At 43.7% G+C, this 22,664-nt stretch overlaps 1 protein-coding gene across 4 annotated transcripts in view; it reads right to left on the reverse strand.

The window, feature by feature from the left end:
- The window catches only part of TMEM192 (transmembrane protein 192), a 136,623-nt gene that overhangs the window by 74,230 nt on the left and 39,729 nt on the right, over positions 1–22,664 (reverse strand). For all 4 annotated transcript variants that reach the window (XM_033941886.1, XM_033941876.1, XM_033941858.1 and 1 more), the window contains exons 3-4: positions 18,065–18,326; positions 3,184–3,318 (exon numbers count right to left, since the gene is read on the reverse strand). In XM_033941886.1, the coding sequence (XP_033797777.1) occupies positions 3,184–3,318; positions 18,065–18,326 (397 nt within the window). The remainder of the gene's footprint in view (positions 1–3,183; positions 3,319–18,064; positions 18,327–22,664) is intronic.

Genomic DNA, 22,664 nt, shown 5'->3' on the forward strand with positions numbered 1-22,664 from the left:
TACAGGATGCCGCCCAAGGCTTTCACTGGGAAAATTCACAAGCTACGGTACATGCTTTTGTTGCATATTACCTCAATGAAGTGGGCACATTGCAAGTTGTAAACTGTTGCATTATTTCTAATCATATGCAACATGATACAATATCTGTACACGTGTTTATTCAAAAGTTGATCGAATTTTTGGTAACAAACAAACATTACCAAAATATACTACTTTAGTGACGGCTCAGCTGCACAATATAAAAACTACAAGAACTTTGTGAATTTGTGCAATCACAGAAATGATTTCAACATTGAGGCTGAATGGAATTTTTTTGGAACTAGCCACGGAAAATCACCCTGCGATGGAGTTGGTGGAACAACTAAACGACTGGCTGCCCGGGCTAGCCTCCAAAGACCATCAACGGATCAAATATTGACGCCAAAGGATCTATTTAACTTTTGTGACCAAAATATACACGGAGTTAAACACATTTATGTTCCAAAAGAAGAAATTGAAGAAAGCAAAAAGTTTCAAGAAGAAAGATGGCATGAAAGCAGCACAGTAGTCGGTACCAGAGAGCACCACCAATTTGTACCAGTCGACTCAAACTCGGTTCGTGTCAGCAAAGTTTCAAATGACACAATAAATTTTGTTGCCAAAATTTCTGATACTGCCATTCCAAATTTGAAAGTGTCCGAAATCTTTCCTGGTTGCTACGTTGCCTGTACTTACGATAATCAATGGTGGATAGGCAACGTTGTTGAAGTCTCAATTGAACAAAATGATGCATTGATAAAATTTATCCTCACAGTCCAGCTCATTCGTTTTGTTGGCCAGAAAGGCAAGACGTTTGTTGGGTTCCAGAGCAACACCTCATCTGCATGCTTTGTGCCCCTTCAGTTACATCATCCGGCCGCCAATATCAATTTCCAGAAACTGCATTGAAGAAAGTGGCTCAAAAATTTAACAGAATGTTATAAAGATTGCTGGCAGTTAAAATCAAAGTGGACTTCACTTCGGCTTGGGAACCATATAAGATACCCAATTTAGGCTTGGGAACCTAGGATAAGACACTCTAATCATTGGCTTTGGAACCAGAAAGATACCAACAAAAGGCTTTGGAACCTTGACAAAGAAACCAAATGCGAGGCTTGGGAACCTGGACGAAGTGGCCCACCCGTGGCTGGTATTGCACAGCTATCGGGCAGTGACCCCTTTGGCGATGGGGTTGCCAGTTCAAACTCTTGAACTGGTAGTGACAATGTCACCATGGACCAACGCAATAGAGTAGTAGTAATACTACGTCAATACAAAACTGTAACTTTAAAAATGACAGAACTATGTTGAAATAGAGGTTGTTGCCGTGGCAACGTTTCCCAACTTTGTCCCCCTTTTTCAGCCATTGTTAACCTGCGTTGAAAAATGAAGTCCACTTTTCTAGGGGGTTTGAAATATGCTCTTTCTAATGACACTGATTTGAAAGAGTTTCTAAAAGGTATTTTTCTGTAAAAGCAGGCTGAAAATACCCTATTTTTGGCCTTTTTACACAAATTAGCAACTTTACACTTAATTTGTAAACTAATGGAAAGAGCTTGGAGGTTGAAATTATACTTTTGAAAACAACGTTGTACTGAGACATTATGCGCCAAATTTCGCATTTATTACTCAATTATTGTGGGAGCTAAGTAATGTCAAACTTTGACTTTTTTTGGAGCACTAATTTTTTCGGCCAAGTTTACTGTAATTCAGGCATTCAATCAGTGCTCGGCAAAAATTGTTATTGGTAGCAATGAACAGAGCTCAAAAAGTTGTGCAGGGTAGCTAAGTTTCAGTTTTTTTGGAAACACAGCTCGGGAGATATTGTGTCTCAAAGTTGTCAGAATGTCATTGTCGTACTGTATTTCATTGTGGTATGGGGTCAAACAAATGGCTATATCTCCACAAATATTCCACAGGCGAAACTAAAACTTTACCAAAGTTCATTTGAGACATGGTGGACTCTGCATATGATGTTTCATCAAAATCCGTGATGGTCATGCAGGGCACTTTCCAAGAATCTGATCACTTGACATGGAATGACCCGATTACAGACTAATAACAGTCACACACTACTAATTAATTCCAATTAGTACCAATTAATTGCTTGTTAGCATCAATTAACAGCTCATTATTAAATCAAATTATACATGCAACTGCCATTATATAACTTGTGTGCGCTAAAAGAGAAGTTGTATTGCAAATTAACATAATTTTTTTTGGGGGGGGGCAGTAAATATCCCCTCCGCACACTCAGGGTCATGTGGAAAAAGTCCGAAAACCACTGGTCTAATGGCTAGCCTTGAAGAAAAAGAAATATTGGCTGCATAACTGTTTCGCTTTATTTATTTATTATTGCTGTTCACTAAAATTAAAGCCAGAGTCTGCTTCTAAAAATCACAGACCCAGCTAATGCTCCATTTTATAGCAGTCTACTACTTTGGTATCTCTTCTAAGAGCATGTCCCTGTCTTAGACAGCTGACCTGGCAAGAAATAGTATCCCACATTGGTTTCTGTCCTTAATCGAAGAAGCCCAGGCTCACAAAACAAGACAAGGGGCAACAGGTAAAATATAGCCAACGGCCTTGTGACGGGAGAAAAGGGCACCAAAGCAGTAAGCAGTTCGATTTCCTCACAAAAAAAAAAAAAAATGAAATGTCTCTCCCCTTCCTTCTCTCAAGTGACAAAGTGGTCTAAGGTTTGGGGGTGGAAAGGGAGTGGGGGGGAAGCACTGCGAGGAAGATACAGCTTGAAACACATTACTTTTTAATCACCCGCATTGATTTATTTCATCCAACTGCCTGAAAACTAATCTGCACCTCATTAATCACCTCCCACAATAGCTTTTCTCTTAGAAATATTTTATAGTTGGGTTGAGGATAGTTAAATAACTCCAAGCAGAATTCAATTACACACAAACGTTTCAGTTTTATATACCGCATATACTTAAAACTGTTATATGTTTTGTTTCTTATTGTAAACGGAAGACCCTCAATAATGAAGAGTGCAGGTGTTAAACACACTCGTTTACATTTATGCATGCCACGAAGCACCCTCAGCTCCCCAAAGGTATTGTCTCTGTATTGTGAGAGCAGGAAGCATGGCGTTTAAAGGCCATTGTGAGCAGGTGACGGTAACAGCAGGGCAGCAAGGGTAATTCTCACCTGTGTAAATGCCAAGGTACACCAGTGAAAAAATCAGCTCCAACCCCAGCACAATCAGCATCAAGTAGAGATACTGGTCCCGGAAATCAGGAAAGGAATCCTCTATGGACAGGATCAAGAGCAAGAACACACTGCCTGCCAAATAAAAAAAAAACAGGAAAAGGTTTTAATGCATCTGTGGTATCCCAGGAACCACAGTTCCACACAATAGCCAATATTCATACAGGAAACGCGCCTTCTCAGGGTTACAGGTGCATGAAAACCAAAACTCCTAAACTGTTCAAAGCCAGAGAACTTCCTAGCCACAGTAATTCATAAAATGTTCTGAAATCCATGAGTTAGACATAATATGTAACCAGCTTTCTCAGAGCATTTAGATTGACATAAACCTTTTTTGTGCAGACAGATGTACCTTCAAAGAAAGATTACAAGATACAATGTGCACACAGTTCAATAGGAAACATAAAACTATTAAAAGTATCTTGGGACCAGACTTTCAGCAATCTTCTGGTATTGAGGGGAAAAAAATTAAATGTATCACATACAATGTATGTAATTGTCAGATTTTGGATTTTATAACTTACCTTTCCAACCTAGGCTTGAGAGGCTGATGCAGGAAGCTACCATGGACTACAGTGTGCCCTTAACAAGCTAATTACCTGCTTGTTAATGGCCACTGTATACCTCTGTACTACCGCAGTAAACAGTGCACAGCACATTAAAACAGTTGCTTAAGCTACCCTACAGCATATGGAGCTGTGCACCAATGTCTATCGTGAGAGCTCAACATCAGATATCTACCGCCAGGCATGAAGCCCTTATAGTCAGCATCAGCCCCACTCCTGTCCATCTGCCAAAATTATCTGACCCAGTCCCTTCCCCACAATATATATATATTTTTAAAATCCCTGTAGCACCCTCTAACATGACTGCCCCCTTCCTCCCTCCAGATTTAAAAAATAATAATAATAATAATAATTTTCCTGGCATCCGCCTCCCTCCCCTGCACCCAATCAAAACTTTTAAAAAGTATCCCTGCTGTTAGTGGCACCAATCCCATCCTCCTTCCAAGCCAACTCTTGACCCAAATCCTCTGAAGGAAGCAGGAGCAATGTCAACTTGCCTCCCTTCGGTTCATCCTAAATAAAGCAAGCAATGCACACGATTTGCAGTATCTTATAAAGCTGTGCATAGAAGTGGGAGACGCACCAATGTCCTTCCCATGCTCCACCCGCATGTACAACCCCATTACAGTTACACACTGCAATACTTAGGTGCACCATTACAGAACAGCATTTAAGAGTGCCTATGCATCTTAAGTGGCGCTGTCTTGTGCAGAAGACCTGAATAACCGCAGGAGCAGTTATAAAAATGTCCTTTATATCTGTATCTGAGGAAATGGAAAGTGAAGGAGGCAATTCTGTAACTGGGCACCAAAAAATAGGTGACTATTCTAAAATGGCATCTGTGCACCAAGATGCCTTTATGGAATACAAGAATAAATGAGGAACGGGGAGACTTCTTTGCTTATATGCAACTGTGCCATTTTATGCTATCGGCTGGCTGGGGGAATCCCCAGGGGACAGAGCATTTGGAAAACTTACGGCTGTTATTGGGTAAAGTGCCTAGGCCGATTTCCATCCTTTATAGATATTTGAGAGGACAGGAGTTGGTACAATATCCTTTTACGCTGAAATCTACGGATCTGTTTTACTGAGAAAGACTGGAATCTGATTTGTCTTGAGATGCTTACAAAATTATGACATGTTGGTACCTGACCCCGGAGCGCTTACATATTATGTATCCCCAGGTGCCTGATCTATGATGGAGATGTGGTATGGGTCCTGGCTCCTTCTTGCACATATGGTGGGATTGTAAGGCGATTAAGCTATTTTGGTTGTATGTATGTAACACTAACTCAGTGGATCCAGGACCCAATCCAGATTCTACCCCAGGTTTGTTTACTAGGGCTGCATAATATCAGAGGCGACCCATGGCAGACTAAAATTGTGCATATGGGCCTGATGGCAGCTAAGTGCCTGATTGCACAGCATTGGAAGCATACTGTTGTTCCTACGGAGGAGGAGTGGTTGCTTACGTTAAGTAAGCTGGCACAGATGGAATGTCTAGCTGCTAAGCATTATGGTCATTATGAACAACAGGAATGGACTTGAGAAAAAATATTTCAAGTCATATAACTCTCTCTGCGAGCTGAAGTAGGGGAGGGGTAAGGGGATAATGGGGGGGCCTCTCTGAAGGAACCACAGAGGGACCACCCTATGGAGCGCATTCTGCTATATGGGGGCTGAAGATGTCATTGTTGATGGTGGGGGATTGTATTGGGATGGGCCATGGAGTAGACACTATTTCTTTGTATTGTCAGTATAGGAGTAGGAGACAGGAGCAGGTAGTGAGGCAGTAGTTTATATTGTTTTATCTGGCCTGTTTCGCTTTGTATGCAGTGTTGTATCTCTGTGTTGATGGACTGTTGTTGATCTTTCTATGTAACAAAATAGCCTGTCACATTAACGGGTGCTAGAATATGTGTGTGTCTGTCTTTATTTCTTTCTCTCTCTCCTTAGCCTGTTTCTGTATTTCTGTCTTTCTTTTTCCTCGGCTGTCCACCACCACCCCTTGTCTGCTACCCCTGCCCATTCTCCCTTCCTTTTGCCTCTACTGTGTCCATCACCACCCCTTCACTACTCCCCTTATTCAGCAGCAGCCCTTCTCCTTTTGTTTTACCTCCCCCCTGTCCAGCAGCACCTCCTTCCTGCTCCCCCTGTCCAGCAGTAGGCCTCCCTTACTTTTTCTCCCCCCCATGTCCATCAGCACCTCTTCCCCTGTCCAGCAGCACCTCTTTTCTGCACCCCCTGTACAGCAGTAGGCCTCCCTTCTTTTTCTTCCCCCCATGTCCACTTTCCTGATCCCCTGTCCAGCAGTAGGCCTCCCTTCCTTTTTCTGCCCCGCCCCCAGTCCAGCAGCAACCCTTACCTCCGTTTGTCTGCCGACAGCTGTCTCAAGCCGCCACAGCCTGCAGGCGCCTCAAGCCGCGGCGGCATGCGGCACCGATAGCCTCCGCGGCATGCAGGCACCGACAGTGGGCTTGAAAGTGGAAGCGCCAGCGCCGAATAGCTGAAAGAGAGAGAGAAAAGTTTTTGGCGGGTGTCGGAGCAGCCGGTGCAGACAGAGGGATCCCCATCTGCCGGTGCGGAGCGGCATGTGGGACCCAGAGGAGTATGCCCAGCACTGGCGAGCGGAGTTCGCGGGCGAGGAGACTTCAGCGATGCAGCTGCTCTCCGTGCGGGACATGGAAGTGGAGCTGGAGCCCCATAGACATCATATACCTAGATTTCCAAAAAGCTTTTGACAAGGTGCCTCATGAACGTCTACTCTGGAAACTGAAGAACCATGGGGTGGAAGGAGACGTACATAGATGGATCAGAAACTGGTTGGCGGGTAGGAAACAGAGGGTAGGGGTGAAGGGCCACTGCTCGGACTGAGGAGGGTCACAAGTGGTGTTCCGCAGGGCTCGGTGCTCAGGCCTCTATTTAATATATTCATAAATGATCTAGAAACAGGGACGAAGGGAGTGAGATAATAAAATTAGCAGACGACACCAAACTATTCAGTGGAGCTCGGACTAAAGAGGACTGCGAAGAATTGCAAAGGGACTTGAACAAAACTAGGAGAATGGGCGACGAGGTGGCAGATGAAGTTCAACGTTGAGAAATGTAAAGAATTACATGTGGGAAGCAGAAACCCTAGGTACAACTACACAATGGGAGGGATGTTATTGAATGAGAGTACCCAAGAAAGGGACTTGGGGGTAATGGTGGACAAGACAATGAAGCCGACGACACAGTGCGCAGTGGCCGCTAAGAGAGCAAATAGAATGCTTGGTATAATCAAGAAGGGTATTACAACCAGAACAAAATAAGTTATCCTGCCGTTGTATCGGGCGATGATGCGTCCACATCTGGAGTACTGCATCCAATATTGGTCGCCATACCTTAAGAAGGATATGGCGTTACTCGAGATGGTTCAGAGGAGCGACACGTCTGATAAAAGGTATGGAAAACCTTTCATACGCTGAGAGATTGGAGAAACTGGGTCTCTTTTCCCTGGAAAAGAGGAGACTTAGAGGGGATATGATAGAGACATACAAGATCATGAAGGGCATAGAGAGAGTAGAGAGGGTCAGATTCTTCAAACTTTCAAAAAAATAAAACAACAAGAGGGCATTCGGAAAAGTTGAAAGGGGACAGATTCAAAACAAATGCCAGGAAGTTCTTCTTTACCCAACGTTTGGTGGACACCTGGAATGCGCTTCCAGAAGATGTAATAGGGCAGAGAACGGTACTGGGATTTAAGAAAGGATTGGACAATTTCCTGCTGGAAATTGTCCAATAGAGGGATATAGATAGAGGATTACTGCACAGATCCTGGACCTGTTGGGCCGCCGCGTGAGCAGACTGCTGGGCATGATGGACCTCAGGTCTGACCCAGCGGAGGCATTGCTTATGTTCTTATGGAGCAATGCAAGGGCAGCCTGCGGAGCCTGCAGCGAGAGTTGGCCGAAGAGAAGTTCAAAGTCGTCTATCTGCAGACCGTCCTGGCCCGGGAGAAGCGCTTTGGGGACGAAGCCGGGGATCCGAGACCGATGGGAATGGCAAGTACTGGGGTATCGAAGACTCCAGAAGAGACAAAGCAAGCAGTCTCTTCTGCTAAACGTGCATGCGTACTCCTGCCAGCCACAACCCGATAGATCAGGGAACACGCGGTAAGAGTGCACATGCGCGCTTAGCATTTTATTATATAGATTCTAATAAAAAATGGAAAAAAAAAGAATAAATGAGGATTGGAATGCCTATGGGCATAAATTTAAGAATTCCAGAATGCAGGGGATAAGCACAGAAGAACACTATATAGAGAAAGGGTAGAATCTAATTAAAGTAGATTTAAATGACCCCATAACTGGAGTGAGCTATAACAGCAGCTTCAGAGGTTGGAAAGTAAAGCCAAAGGCAGGCAGACTTCTTCGGCCTGGATCCCTTAAATGGCAAAAAAAAAATACCCCAAAACAGATCAGGATCAAGACTGGAGTGGGCCTTGATGGCAATTCCAGTAATTGAGATGTAGGACTGGTGTTGGGCAGATTTCTATGGTCTATGCCCCAATTGGCAGGGAGAAACAGAGGTTAAGTATACCAGTGCTTAATCATGAAGAAACAACCTGTGCAGAGCTAAATTCCCCGTAAGGCAGGGGCCGAAATCTAAACCATAGGCTAAGTCGCGGGCCGACTTTTTTATTAAGTTACTTAGGGGTCCTTTTATTTATTTAAAAAATTTCTATACCATTTACAGCTAAACGGTTGACAAAATATACATACATAATCTTAAAACATCATTAAATTAACATACGAAAAGGTCTTAAAACTCATAGCAAAGGTACGCTAACTGATTTAGCGCGTGCTAAATGCGCACCTTAATAAAAGCACCCCTTAGTCTAAGTAAAAGTATAGGGTTACAACCTCCCCAACCCCACGCCAGCTCTGTGATGGGCCAAAATAAAAAAATAAAAAAAAACACAAAACACAAACTTGGACAAATCAGTTTTTGTTCTCTCAAGAGACCTTGCTTTTTTAAGATCCAAAATATACACTCCTCTTCCACCGTGCACATAGTGTAAAAATAACATGCCACACCACTGGATTATTGATGGTCTCTCAGAAGCTTTCCAGACTCTTTCAAATTAAAAATAACTTCCAGGGGGTTATAACTGTGTGACTGATAATCATAGACAGAGACAGAGCTGTAACCTACAAAGGACAGATATGGTCAGCTTTGGAGGACTCAGCGTCCATGTGCCTTTGAAGCAACTGTCCATTTATATGAGAGCATGTGTCGGCTACGGAGGAGCATCCTAGGAACCCGGTTGTCTGATTTGAAATTATAGTCTAGGAGGGAAATGTTTAGAAGGCATTTCCAAAAAAGAAATTCCTAATTTCCTTCCTAATTTTGTATTCTGCACCACGATGTGAAAAATGGTTTGGGAACTCACCTCTTCGAAAACTTTTCTTTTAAAATTTTTCAGGCAGGCAGCCGGGAGGACTAGGCAGACCTGAATGACGACGGCAGCAGGGAGGGTGCAGGCGACCATGAGCGTGAAGAGCGGCAGCAGTAGAGAGTGTCAGGAGCATAGCGTCGCACAGCGTGGTGGCCGCGAGACTTGAGGCGCGTGAATCTAAAGCAGGCCCGCCGGAAGGCATCAGCTGTAGATTCACGTGCCACATGTCTGGTGGCCACCACGCTGTGCTCCCGACACTCTCTACTTGCTAAGATGGCCTGCCGGAAGACATCAGCTGTAGATCCACATGCCTCAAAGTCTCGCGGCAGAGTAGTAAAGACTTGAGGCTGATGCTTTCAAGCGGGCCAGCTTAATTGCAAATTTTTCATTGTCTGGCGGGCCAAATTTTATGACACCGCGGGCCAGAGTTTGACATGTCTGCTTTAAGGTGAGCACATAAGGAATCACTCATACTTTTTGAGAGCGTTGTTCAGAAATTTCAAACAGTCGCTCATGCGTTGGGCCGCTCTGCTCTAGCACACTTTTGGATGTGCTAGAGCTCCGACGTCAATTCCTGTTCCGGGGCCGAGGACCAGCACGGTTGAAAGCACACCAGAGCAGAGTGGCCCTGTGCATATGTAGGTATGCTGTTCTGATGCTCTTGAGTATGTGCGAGTAAGTGATGCTACTCTAAGACCCTAGCTCCAATTCTGCCTGTGTGGCCTCTTCTGGTCTTTGGTAAGTGGGGAGTGTCAGAAATGGATGGGTTACCGATGGGTTTGGATTTTTTCTTTATATTTTGGAATGTTTTAAATAATATGATTATATTTTTCTACTATTGCCTGTTATTTTTTATTTGTATACCGGATTTGAACTGGCATAAATTGACTTATATACGATATTTTATTACTGCATACTGTTTGAACTCCCTTGGGACAGAGGTGGTATGTAAAGCTGAAATAAATAGAAGCTTAATTCTGGGAATATGTTCCTGATAATATAATTAATTTAGTCTTGGAAGTGTGCCTGAAAATATGAATGAACTCACATCTTCCTAGCATTTCTGATTTGATCCTACTCTGGAAATCTCAACGCTTCATGGGTGTTGGGATTCCCACAAGACCCCAGAGAATGCAGCTGACTGATCACTCTGCAGAGATGAATGAGGATGAATGTTCCTCGATTTTCACATGGAGGCAGTCCTTGTGTGCACAGACTTTGTTAAGAATTTGTCAGCTACCGCAAATTTTACAAAAACAGAAAGTGAGTGTTCCAAATTTTTTTAGTGCGTTATATGTTAGTAAGTAAATATACAATTTATCCCTATAAGTATGTCCTCCGTTTGCTTGTTTTAAGATACTGTATGGTAATAATTAAGCCGATTGGCTGCATTCTTGTCCAGCGGCATTACTACATTGATCTGATATTAACTGAAGATTGGTGTAATAATAATTTAGTCGATGGTATCTTCTAATGAATGGAAAAACTTATATACAAGTACAGAGAAATTTTCTGTAATTTTTCAGATCTTGATCATACATCTAAGGTATTTAGGGACTGAAACCAAAAGACACTGCAATCAGAACTGAAAGCAATACTCAAGGTGAGGTCACATCTTAGAGCAATAGGGAGGCATTATAGCATTCTTGGCCTTATTTACCATCCCTCTCCTAATAATTCCTAGCATCTTGTTTGCTGATTTGTTCACATAAATCATTTGATTATTTGTGTTTCATTTGTCCTCCACAGTGTCTTATATCCCCTGAAGAAGGCATCTATGAATGCCGAAACTGGGATCCTAGTTGAGACAATATAGATTTTTTTTTTTTTTTATAACCAAGATTGATCTTCTGTTATAGACTTTGGATTCTCTAGGAGATCCCTTTATCAAGATGGACACATAGATTTTACAGTTTTCATGTGATTTTTTTAAACCATTTGCACTAATAAAGTAACTGGTTGATTTTTTTTTACATCTCATTTGTCTCTTTTTTGTTGGTTTGCTTTGCTGTATTTTTGAGGCAAATTTCTTCTTTCCCCTTCTGGTTTGCTGTTATGACCGCCACCGCACACTGGGTGGAAGATTTCAATGTACTGTCCACGATGACACCTAGATCTCCCAAGATGGACCCTAGCGTCAGATAACTATGATTTGGATTCTCCTTCCCAATGGCATCACTTTGCATTTGCCCACATTAAATTTCATCTGCCATTTTGATGCTGTCTTCCGATTTCCTAAGATCTTCCAGCAATTTTTCAGTTTGTGTATTTTAACAATTTTGAATATTTTTGTGTCATCTGCACCTCATTTGTAGATACGATTTCCAGATCATTTATAAATATTTTAAACAGATGTTTAAAAATGCATAAACAAGTAAATATGAAATTTTGCAAAACCAGGATATACATGTTTGAAACAGAAAAACGTGTATATGGTGAGGGGGAATGCATACCTATGTCCAAAATGATCGACACTGGAATTTTACATCCAATACTCGTCATCTAAATTTCAGAAAGATCCTCATTTTGTGCAGTGATCCATTGGAAGAATTACCTTTAAGTTCTCCAGTGATTGCTGTTGCCCCTGAATGCAAAATTGGCAAGGGACATTGGACTCTGACAGCTTAGGTACAATATGTATTTTGTTTTTAAAATGGTTGATATAAATCAATGCATGTTGGCATTTCAGAACAAATGTTTATGTGGCTGTTTTGGCTCCACTGATATTTTAGACAGTTATTGTAAAATGGATGCTTTGCAGAAAGGTAACTGACACATAAATATCCATTTCTCTAGGGATCTTAGAACATGCTCTACACTGGCAGCATCTTTTTCTAAAGTATTAGCAGAGTTTGACACATCCTGACCCAGAAATCTTGATTTGTATGTCCTTTCTAAAATGCAACTCTACTGTATATACAGCAGACACCACAGCATTACAGCTGGAATTATTCTATTGCACCACTTCTCCCTTACGGTGTCAGGTCAAAAGCGCGCCGGGACAAAGGCGTGAGCAGACAACTGAGCGCAGCGTGGAGGTGTGCGCCGAAGAAAAAGACTGTTTTTAGGGGCTACGACGGGGGTGTGTGGGGGGAAACCCCCCCCACTTTACTTTATACAGATCGCGCCGCGTTGTGGGGGCATTGTAACCCCCCACATTTTATTGAAAACTTAACTTTTTCCCTGTTTTTAGGGAAAAAGTTACGTTTTCACTAAAATGGGGGGGGGGGATTTACAACCCCCAAAACCCCCCCACAACGCCGCCGCGATCTGTATTAAGTAAAGTGGGGGGGCTCCCCAACAAAACCCCCCGTTGCAGCCCCTCAACACAGTCTTTTTCTTCGGCACGCACCTCCGTCTTGCACTCAGTTGTCGGCGCGCGCCTTTGTCTTCCGCGTTACTGTCTATGAACCCTCCCTTACCCCTCTCCCATGCGTCTATCGTCTAAGGGAGGCTTTTAGACCTTCCTGTGCTTTGCACTTACATCTCATTGCATTGTGGAATTTGTAACTTTGCCTCTTCCATCTAAAAGTTGATATTTTAAGTATCAAAAGTGCTTAAAGAAGCAAGTCTGAAACCTCTGAGCCTTTGGTGGCTTTTTCCTAAGGATGGTTTCCTAAGGAATTAAGGAGCATTCTCTTTCTCACACTACAAATCAGCAACATCTGTTTTTTCTTTCCATGCAAGCATTTTGTCTTTGTCCATTCTTATCCTTAGAGCTCCCCCTTGTGGTGATCATCTCTAACATTTATGCTACAAGTTCTTGAATGGGTTTTATACCACAGAGTACACTAAGGGGTTTCAAAGAAGGATTGGATAAATTCCTGAAGAATACGGAGATTGAGGGATAGGTTATGAAGGGTACAGACAGAAGGATAAAGGGGATTAAAGGGTTTGGACAAGGATCACCTTACAGGTCATGGACCTGATGGGCCGCCGTGGGAGAGGACTGCTGGGCGCGATGGACCTTTTTGGTCTGACCCAGCGGAGGCAACTTCTTATGTTCTTATTATGATTACCACATCTGAAAAGAAGCTTGCCTCGTCTCATGCAAGTTTGTCCCCAGGACCACACAAAGCTTTCCTTATTTAAAGCTGGGGAAAAGGGGAGAGGGCAGGCAGGTGCAAAAAGTTTTAGAATAACGGCCATTAATCTAATATAGTGCACAATTTGTAGGATAACAGTAATCAATCCTTCCACTATATTAATGCTTATCAATCTTTCTGTGGCCATGACTTAAACATTTGTGCAGCTACAGAAAATGCAAACCTCCAAGCAGTGTAGACTAATGATGTTTTATGGAGGACCTGCCCAGGTTGTAACACCAAATATTGGTTTTGCAACCCCATTTGGGTCACAATCCACTTTTGTGAAGTTCGGCATTACATGAAACAAGATTGTAATAATCAGATGCAAAAAACAAAAATCCACAGGGAGGATCTGAAAAGAAAAATGAAAATACCTACAGTACCTGACAAACCACTTTTGACAGCTTTCAGGCAATATATAAGAAAATAAATAAAATAACCCAACCACATGACCTAAAAACATACAACACCTTGGTTAACGTTTCCCACTTGTGTTATATTTTTCTCTGTCTAAATTAATGAGGCTACTCAAGAACTCTTCCAGTGAATGATTCCAACAAAGACTGAAAGACCCTAATTCATAGACCCCTGATTTGGAAGGAGGCAGGAGCAAATGTCCACTCACTCCTGCCTCCGGGTGCCTTCATTTGCAAAATGGTGCCACCCCGCCCTGCATAGTGCCTCCTGGAATGCACTGGGTGGGCTATGTTTACCATAAAATGGAATCACACATGCAGTGGGAAACCCTGGCCTGATATAACTAGCACCTACCACTAGGACACCAAAGCCCACTTAAGCGCCGCTAAGCGTGATTCTGTAAATGGCGCCTAGTAGTTGACTGACAGCCATGCTGATGGCACCCAGGAATTAGGTGCTATTAGGCACCATTTATAGAATCGGCCCCTTAAATATTAGGTGCACCAACAAGTTAGATGAGTATTATATTAACAGAGCCTAGGGGCTCCTTTTACAAAGGTGCGTTAGGGCCTTAACGCGTGGAATAGCGTGCGCTAAAATGCTGCGCGCGCTAGCTGCTACCGCCTCCTCTTGAGCAGGCGGTAGTTTTTCTGGTAGCACGCGCTAATCCAGTGCGTACGCTAAAAACGCTAGTACACCTTTGTAAAAGGAGCCCTAGGTGCTCCACGTCAGTTAAATGGGTATTTGCAGTCTAGCACTTAGTTGCCCTGATAGCATTTACATGGGTATGTGCACATATTTGTGTGTAAGTGCTAGTATTCTAAACATTTGCATGTGGAAATGTAGGCTTCCAATTATACAATTTGAGTTTTGGCTAGCTACTTGTGACCTGGATTGGCCACCACTAAGACGAGATGTTGGGCAACATGGACCATTGGTCTGACCCAGTAAGGCAATTCTTACATTCTTATGTCCTTATACCCCCGATTCCATAAACTTGCAAACTAATTTTTACACTTGCCCTCAGATTAAATATAGGTCACCCAAATTTGGGCGCTCAGGGCAGATATACGTGCAAATGAATTAGCCAACAAGACAAACAATTGATTGGAGTTAACTGGCACCAATTGCATTTGGGCATACATCTGCCCTAGTCACTATTTCTATAACATCAGCATCTAACATTGTCTAGTGTGCAATTAAAGAGGGCGTGGCAATGGGAGTGGCATGAGCAGATCAGGAGCATTCCTAGAAGTTAGGTGTGATGTTATAGAATAGTCATTTGTACACACCACTCCTGAAAATTAGGTGCCAGCATTTATATCAGATTTCTGCAGGCGTACATGCTATATTTTGCAGATTTTTTCTGAAATTGTGTTCTTATTAATGCCAGAATATTGTTGCTATTATTTTAGAACTAGTCTTTAAGCCTGTTACATTAACGGGTGCTAGAATATATGTCTTTCTCTCTCTCTCTCCTTGGCCGCTGTCTGTGTGTCTTTCTGTCTCTTTTTCTCTCTCCTTGACCGCTCTCTGTCTGTCTCTTTCTCTCTCTTTATTGTGCTAATTTACTGAAATTTAATTTCTTTTCTTGATTCCAACAATGGTGGACTAAATAGTAGATTATATATTAGTTACTTGGGGGGGGGGGGGGTCCAGTATTAGAACTTATGCCATTACAATTTACCTATATCCTTAGGATCAAGTGATCTGTCGGGAAACGAAGAACACCAACTAAGATACAGTACCTAAGCCCCGCCCACTCCTTCCCCCATTTCATCCATCCTGCCCACCTCAAACTGTCATCCTCTGCCCCTCCAGCTGTTAGCTCGCGGCCAGAATGACACCTCCCCCTTAGCCTGTGGCAAGCGCCTAGCTGCCTCCTCCCAGACGTGGGACGCAAGCATGAGGTGAGCGGCCGCCCCCAATCTTTAGCCTCAAGGAATTCTCTATATTAACACATGCCGCTTGTGCACACGCCGCCCCCTTTAACATTCTGCCGGCCACGGAGCTACGGATCATGGATCATGCAGGTAGGAGTGCGCATGCGCACTTAGGGTTTTTATTATTAGTGATGATTGTATATCACTTTTATATGTAAATTTCTTTTAAGTTTTTAGTATTAAGCGGTATATAAATTTAATAAATCAATTGCCAATAAAGAATTCATGCTTAGCTCACAGCATCCTGCATCTAACTGTTGGCAACCTGTACAGAATTCTCCTCTTACTGTGTTGTTCTATTTAAACAGGCAAAAAAGGTTTTATTGGGACAATTAGTTAACCTTTAAATCAACCTGTGACTCACGTTTGAGAAAGGAAAATGGTAAAACCAGGGGACATAATTTGAGGTTGAGAGGTGGTAGACTTAACCCTTTCAGGACCATAAGGATCGTAGGCCAATTTTTGTGGTTTTGACGACATTTTTATGGTAAAAAGGGCTTGCAGATGCCAAAAAATTGATTTTTTTTGTGAAATATCATTTTTTTTTTTTAAAAAATCAAACTTCTGGCTTATGGACAGTGTGGCAAGTGAATCTTCTCGTCAATCTGGCAACGACGCTAATGAATGAATGTCGGAACCAGTTTGTTTACATAAAGGCAGTATCATATGGAATCCGTACATATCAAATTTAGAACTGTAGACTATCCCAATCAAAATTTATAGGATTTTAAAGTTATGGGACAAATATGTCCCTTGGTCCTGAAAGGGTTAAGAGTAATGTTAGGAAATTCTTCTTTACAGAGAGTTGTTGATGCCTGGAATGTGCTCCCGAGGGAAGTAGTGGAGAGGAAAACGGTGAAAGAGTTCAAAAAAGCTTGGGATGAACAAAGAGGATCTCTAATTAGAAAATAATGGTATATACTGAAGAACTAAGGCCAGTACTGGGCAGACTTGCATGGTCTGTGTCCATTTGGTTGAGGATGGGCTGGGGAGGGCTTCGACGGCTGGGATGAGCTTTGACAGAGACTTCAGTAGATGGAACCTAAGCACAGTACCGGGCAGAGCTTTGGGTTTGTGGCCCAGAAATAGCTAGGAAAAAGGCCAATTTAAATTAAATCAGTAATTTAAAGAGAGGGTACGGTTGGGCAGACTGGATGGACCACTCGGGTCTATCTGCTGTCATTTACTATGTTTAAGGCTACTCCGGGGTGAAAAGGAAGTGTGTATATTGCAGGAGAAAAATACATTCATCATGCATTCCCCGAAACTATTGAGAGGATAACAAAGGAAGGTGGGACTACACGGGGAGTCCGTTTTACTAGAAATAAATACTCAAGGATTAGGGCCCGAATATATCCCTTATTCACTCAAAAACAGCCCCACACGGACAGACGATACACACACCCAGCAACACTACAAGGCCTTACTTACAACCCACAACATTCACACTCCCCAAAGAGAAAGGGAAAAAGAAAAGAAGTGGAGAAAAAGACCTCAGTTCTGCTTCATCTGGCCAAAAAAACTCCACTCCTACAAAAGCTGTTTATGTGTAAATGCTGAAAAATAAGAGCCGGGGTGAAGAGTCCCTCTGAGCCAGTTTTGATCGATGAAGTGGTGAGGATGTTTGAGGAGTATGGTGGGTCTGGAATATCTGGATGTGAGGCAATAATATGAACACCCCTGACGCAGCGATTTGATGCGAAACAGAGGGTTCCCCGTTGGGTGTAAGGACTGCCTGGCCTGGATTTGGAGGCCATTAGCAGCTAAGTTATTTTTCTTGCTTTTGCTGTGGATGTTATGAGCTGGACTATACTGCCTTTTGTTACATTCACCCACTGTATTAGGCGAGCTGTTTGATACCACCTGGCAGGCTACTTTAGTTGCCTTGTTATCTTGGACTAATTTTCAGCATTTACACATAAACAGCTTTTGTAGGAGTGGAGTTTTTTTTGGCCAGATGAAGCTGAACTGAGGCCTTTTTCTCCACTTCTTTTCTTTTTCCTTTTTCCCTTTCTCTTTGGGGAGTGTGAATGTTGTGCGTTGTAAGTAAGGCCTTGTAGTGTTGCTGGGTGTGTGTATCGTTTGTCCTTGTGGGGCTTGTTTTTGAGTGAATAAGGGAGTCCGTTTTACCCCAGGCAAGTAAGTCCTGGAACAATTTCAGAATTCCTGAAAAAAGAAAATATTTGAAAACAGGAATATCCATCATTCATCTTTACTATGGGCCGCTCAGGTGAGGCAAATTTCCAGCAATTCTAGGCTTCTCCGAAGACTTTTAGTCAATACCCCCCGACAACTTTAATGTCGTTATAACAAAGTCAATGAATGAGTGTTTACCAAATACAAAAAGTTAGTACGGCGCTAGCTCACCAACAGAGTGCACGATGAGAGGAAGTCTCTTGAGGTATTTTGTAGATCGATAGAGTGCGAGATAGCCATGGCATCGGACTTTGCAATGGTGATACTGTACATACTGCTCAAAGAGCGCATACAACAGCCATACGACCACTTTGGCGATAACCAAGACCGTCTGCAGACTCAGGGGCTTAATGTATTTCTCGCATGCTGCCTCTGCTTCCTCCTCATAAGAACAGAAAATGCAAGCCACGAGTGTCAAGATGACAAAAACAACCTGAAAAAAAAAATAAATAAATAAAATAGGACAGGAAAAGAACAAGATTTATAGCACTGTAAGATAAAGCACAGTTACTTACCGTAACAGGTGTTATCCAGGGACAGCAGGCAGATATTCTTGACTGATGGGTGACGGCACCGACGGAGCCCCGGTATGGACAATTTTAGAGGGATTGCACTCTAAGAACTTAGAAAGTTCTAGCTAGGCCACACCGCGCGTGCACGAGTGCCTTCCCGCCCGACGAAGGCGTGCGGTCCCCAGTTAGTATAAGCCAGCTAAGAAGCCAACCCGGGGAGGTGGGAGGGACGCACGAATATCTGCCTGCTGTCCCTGGATAACACCTGTTACGATAAGTAACTGTGCTTTATCCCAGGACAAGCAGGCAGCATATTCTTGACTGATGGGTGACCTCCAAGCTAACAAAAAGAGGGATGGAGGGAAGGTTGGCCATTAGGAAAATAAATTTTGTGAAACAGATTGGCCAAAGTGTCCAGCCCGTCTGGAGAATGCATCCAGACAATAGTGAGATGTAAAAGTATGAACTAAGGACCAAGTAGCAGCCTTGCAGATTTCCTCAATGGAAGTGGAGCGGAGGAAAGTTACAGACGCTGCCATAGCTCTAACTTTGTGGCCTGTGACAGGGCTTTGTGCCCGACTGAGCATAACAGAATGAAACGCAAGCAGCAAGCCAATTGGATAGGGTGCGTTTAGATACAGGATGACCCAACTTGTTAGGATCAAAGGACAAAAACAGTTGAGGAGATGATCTGTGAGGTTTAGTGCGTTCAAGATAGTAAGCCAAAGCACGTTTACAGTCCAAGGTATGCAAAGCCTGTTCACCTGGATGAGAATGAGGCTTCGGAAAAAATACAGGTAGGACAATGGACTGATTAAGATGAAAGTCAGACACAACCTTAGGGAGAAACTTTGGATGTGTACGTAGAACCACCTTATCATGGTGAAAAACAGTGAAAGGTGGATCGGCCCCTAGTGCATGCAACTCACTGACCCTCCTGGCAGAAGTGAGAGCTATAAGGAAGACCACTTTCCAAGTAAGAAATTTGAAATGTGCTGTGGCCAAAGGTTCAAAAGGAGGCTTCATTAAAGCAGAAAGAACCACATTGAAATCCCAGACCACAGGAGGGGGCTTGAGAGGTGGTTTCACATTGAAAAGGCCCCTCATGAACCTAGAAACCAAAGGATGAGCCGAGAGGGGTTTTCCATGAACTGGCTCATGAAAGGCAGCAATGGCACTAAGATGAACTCTGATAGAAGTAGATTTAAGACCAGAGTCAGACAAGGAAAGAAGATAGTCCAACACCAGTCCCACTGCTAGAGACATGGGATTATGGTGATTTAAGAGGCACCAGGAAGAAAACCGAGACCACTTCTGTTGATAACACTGAAGCGTGGCCGGTTTCCTGGAAGCATCAATGATAGAACGGACAGGCTGAGAAAGGAGTGAGTGAGCCGAAGTCAGCCCGAGAGATACCAAGCTGTCAGGTGCAGAGACTGTAAGTTGGGATGCAGTAGGGTCTGCTGATGCTGAGTAAGCAGAGAAGGAAACAGTGGAAGAAGTATGGGTTCCCTGGAACTGAGTTGAAGTAGAAGGGAGAACCAATGTTGCCTGGGCCACCGTGGAGCGATGAGAATCATGGTGGCTCGTTCCCTCCTGAGCTTGAACAATGTCCGCAACACGAGCGGTAGAGGAGGAAATGCATATAGGAAGAGATTGGTCCAATCCAGGAGAAATGCATCGGGTGCCAGACGATGAGGAGAGTCTGGAGCAAAACAGGGGCAGCTGATGATTGTGAGGAGCTGCAAAAAGGTCCACTTGAGGAGTGCCCCATTGAGCGAAAATGGACTGGAGAGTCAAGGGGTCGAGAGTCCATTTGTGAGGTTGGAGAATTCTGCTGAGATTGTCTGCTAAGGAATTCTGCTCCCCTTGAATGTAGACAGCCTTCAGGAATAAATGACGAGCTGTCGCCCAAGACCAAATCCGTTGGGTTTCCTGACACAAAAGGCGAGAGCCCGTCCCTCCCTGTTTGTTGATGTAGTACATTGCAACTTGATTGTCTGTGCAAATGAGTAGTACTTGAGGAAAGAGAAGATGTTGAAATGCCTTGAGGGCATAAAACATTGCTCGTAGTTCCAGGAAATTGATGTGGTGTTTCTTTTCCTGGGCAGTCCAAAACCCCTGAGTTTGGAATTCGTTCAAGTGAGCTCCCCAGGCATAAGGGGATGTGTCTGTGGTGATCACAAGATGATGAGGAGGTAGATGGAACAGTAGACCTCTGGATAGATTTGAAGATGTCAACCACCAAAGAAGCGACTGTCGAAGAGACGAGGTCACAGATATGTGTTGAGAGCAAGGATCCGTCACTTGTGACCACTGAGTTGCTAGGGTCCATTGAGGAGTACGCAGGTGGAGACGTGCGAAGGGGGTGACATGTACTGTTGAAGCCATGTGCCCCAAGAGCACCATCATGTGATTCGCAGAGATGGTAATCTGTTGAAACACCTGCCGACAGAGATGAAGGATGGTCTGAAGGCGGTTAGATGGAAGAAACGCCCTCATCAGAACAGTGTCCAGAATGGCTCCAATGAATTGAAGTCGCTGGGTTGGAATGAGGTGCGACTTGGGTAGATTGATTTCGAAACCCAACAGTTGAAGGAAGTGAATGGTCTAGTTGGTGGCAAGCAGAACCGCCTGAGGAGAATGAACCTTGATCAGCCAGTCGTCCAAATAAGGGAAGACTTGAAAATTGTGAGAGCAGAGATAGGCCGCTACCACAATCAGACACTTGGTGAATACCCTGGGAGAGGAGGCCAGACCGAAGGGTAGCACCTTGTACTGATAATGATTTTGATTGATGAGAAAGCGTAGATATTGCCTGGACGTCAGATGGATAGGAATATGCGTGTAAGCCTCTTTTAGATCGAGGGAGCATAGCCAGTCGCCCTGAGTGAGAAAAGGGTAGAGGGTGGCAAGAGAGAGCATTTGAACTTCTCCTTGACCAAACATTTGTTGAGATCTCTGAGATCTAATATAGGTCTGAGGTCTCCGGTCTTTTTGGGAACTAGAAAGTACCTGGAATAAAATCCCTGACCTCGCTGATCTTGAGGAACTTCTTCGATGGCATTGAGAAGAAGGAGGGATTGAACCTCTTGAGCGAGAAGGAGGGACTGAGACTTGTTGGAAGCAGACTCTTTTGGCAGGCCTAACAGTGGAGGAGTCTGAAAACTGAGGGAGTAGCCATGGGCTATGATAGAGAGCACCCACTGGTCAGTGGTGATTACTTCCCATCGAGTCGGAAAAATGTTTAGTCGACCTCCTATAGGCTGTGGAAGAGGACATGAGGGAGGAAGATTGGCAATGCCCTGGAGAAGCGAGTCAAAAGGGCTGAGTCGGTTTAGGCTGAGCAACAGGCTTTATGACAGGCGGCTGTTGTTGGCGAGCCTGTTGTTGTTGTTGCTGCCGTTGCCTCCGAGGCTGAGGCTGAATTGGCCGAGCAGAAAAACGCCTCTGATACGACGTCTGCAGCCTAAAAGGACGAGGAGGAGGGGGTTTCTTTTTGTTTTTCAATAAAGTATCCCACTTCGTCTCATGAGCAGAAAGCTTCTGAGTGGTGGTATCCAGAGATTCTCCAAACAGCTCATCACCCAGGCAGGGAGCATTGGCAAGGCGGTCCTGGTGGTTCACATCAAGGTCTGAGACGCGAAGCCATGCCAATCGTCTCATTGCTACAGACATAGCAGTAGCTCAGGATGTCAGTTCAAAAGTGTCATAGATGGAACGGACCATAAACTTCCTGAGCTACAAGAGACTGGCAGTGCATTGCTGAAAAGCAGAAAGCTTGCGGTCGGGAATATATTTTTGAAAAGTGGCCATCTGCTGGATAAGATGTTTCAGGTAAAAGGAGAAATGGAATGCATAGTTACCTGAACGGTTGGCCAACATAGCATTTTGGTAAAGTCATTTACCAAATTTGTCCATAGCCTTGCCCTCTCTGCCAGGAGGGACAGATGCATACACACTAGAGCCTGCAGATTTTTTTAGGGTTGACTCCACCAGCAAAGATTCGTGTGGAAGCTGAGGTTTGTCAAACCCTGGAATAGGAATAACTTTATAAAGTGATTCCAATTTCCTTGGAGCTCCTGGAATGGTGAGAGGAGTTTCCAAATTTTTGTAAAAGGTTTCCCTTAATATATCATGAAGGGGTAACTTAAAAAATTCTTTGGGAGGTTGGTCAAAGTCCAAAGCATCCAGGAATGATTTTAACTTCTTAGAATCAGACTCCAAGGGGAGAGAAAGGGTGTCTGACATTTCCCTAA

This window comes from Geotrypetes seraphini, chromosome 1 (assembly GCF_902459505.1).
Source record: "Geotrypetes seraphini chromosome 1, aGeoSer1.1, whole genome shotgun sequence".
In the NCBI taxonomy this organism is placed as follows: Eukaryota; Metazoa; Chordata; class Amphibia; order Gymnophiona; family Dermophiidae; genus Geotrypetes; species Geotrypetes seraphini.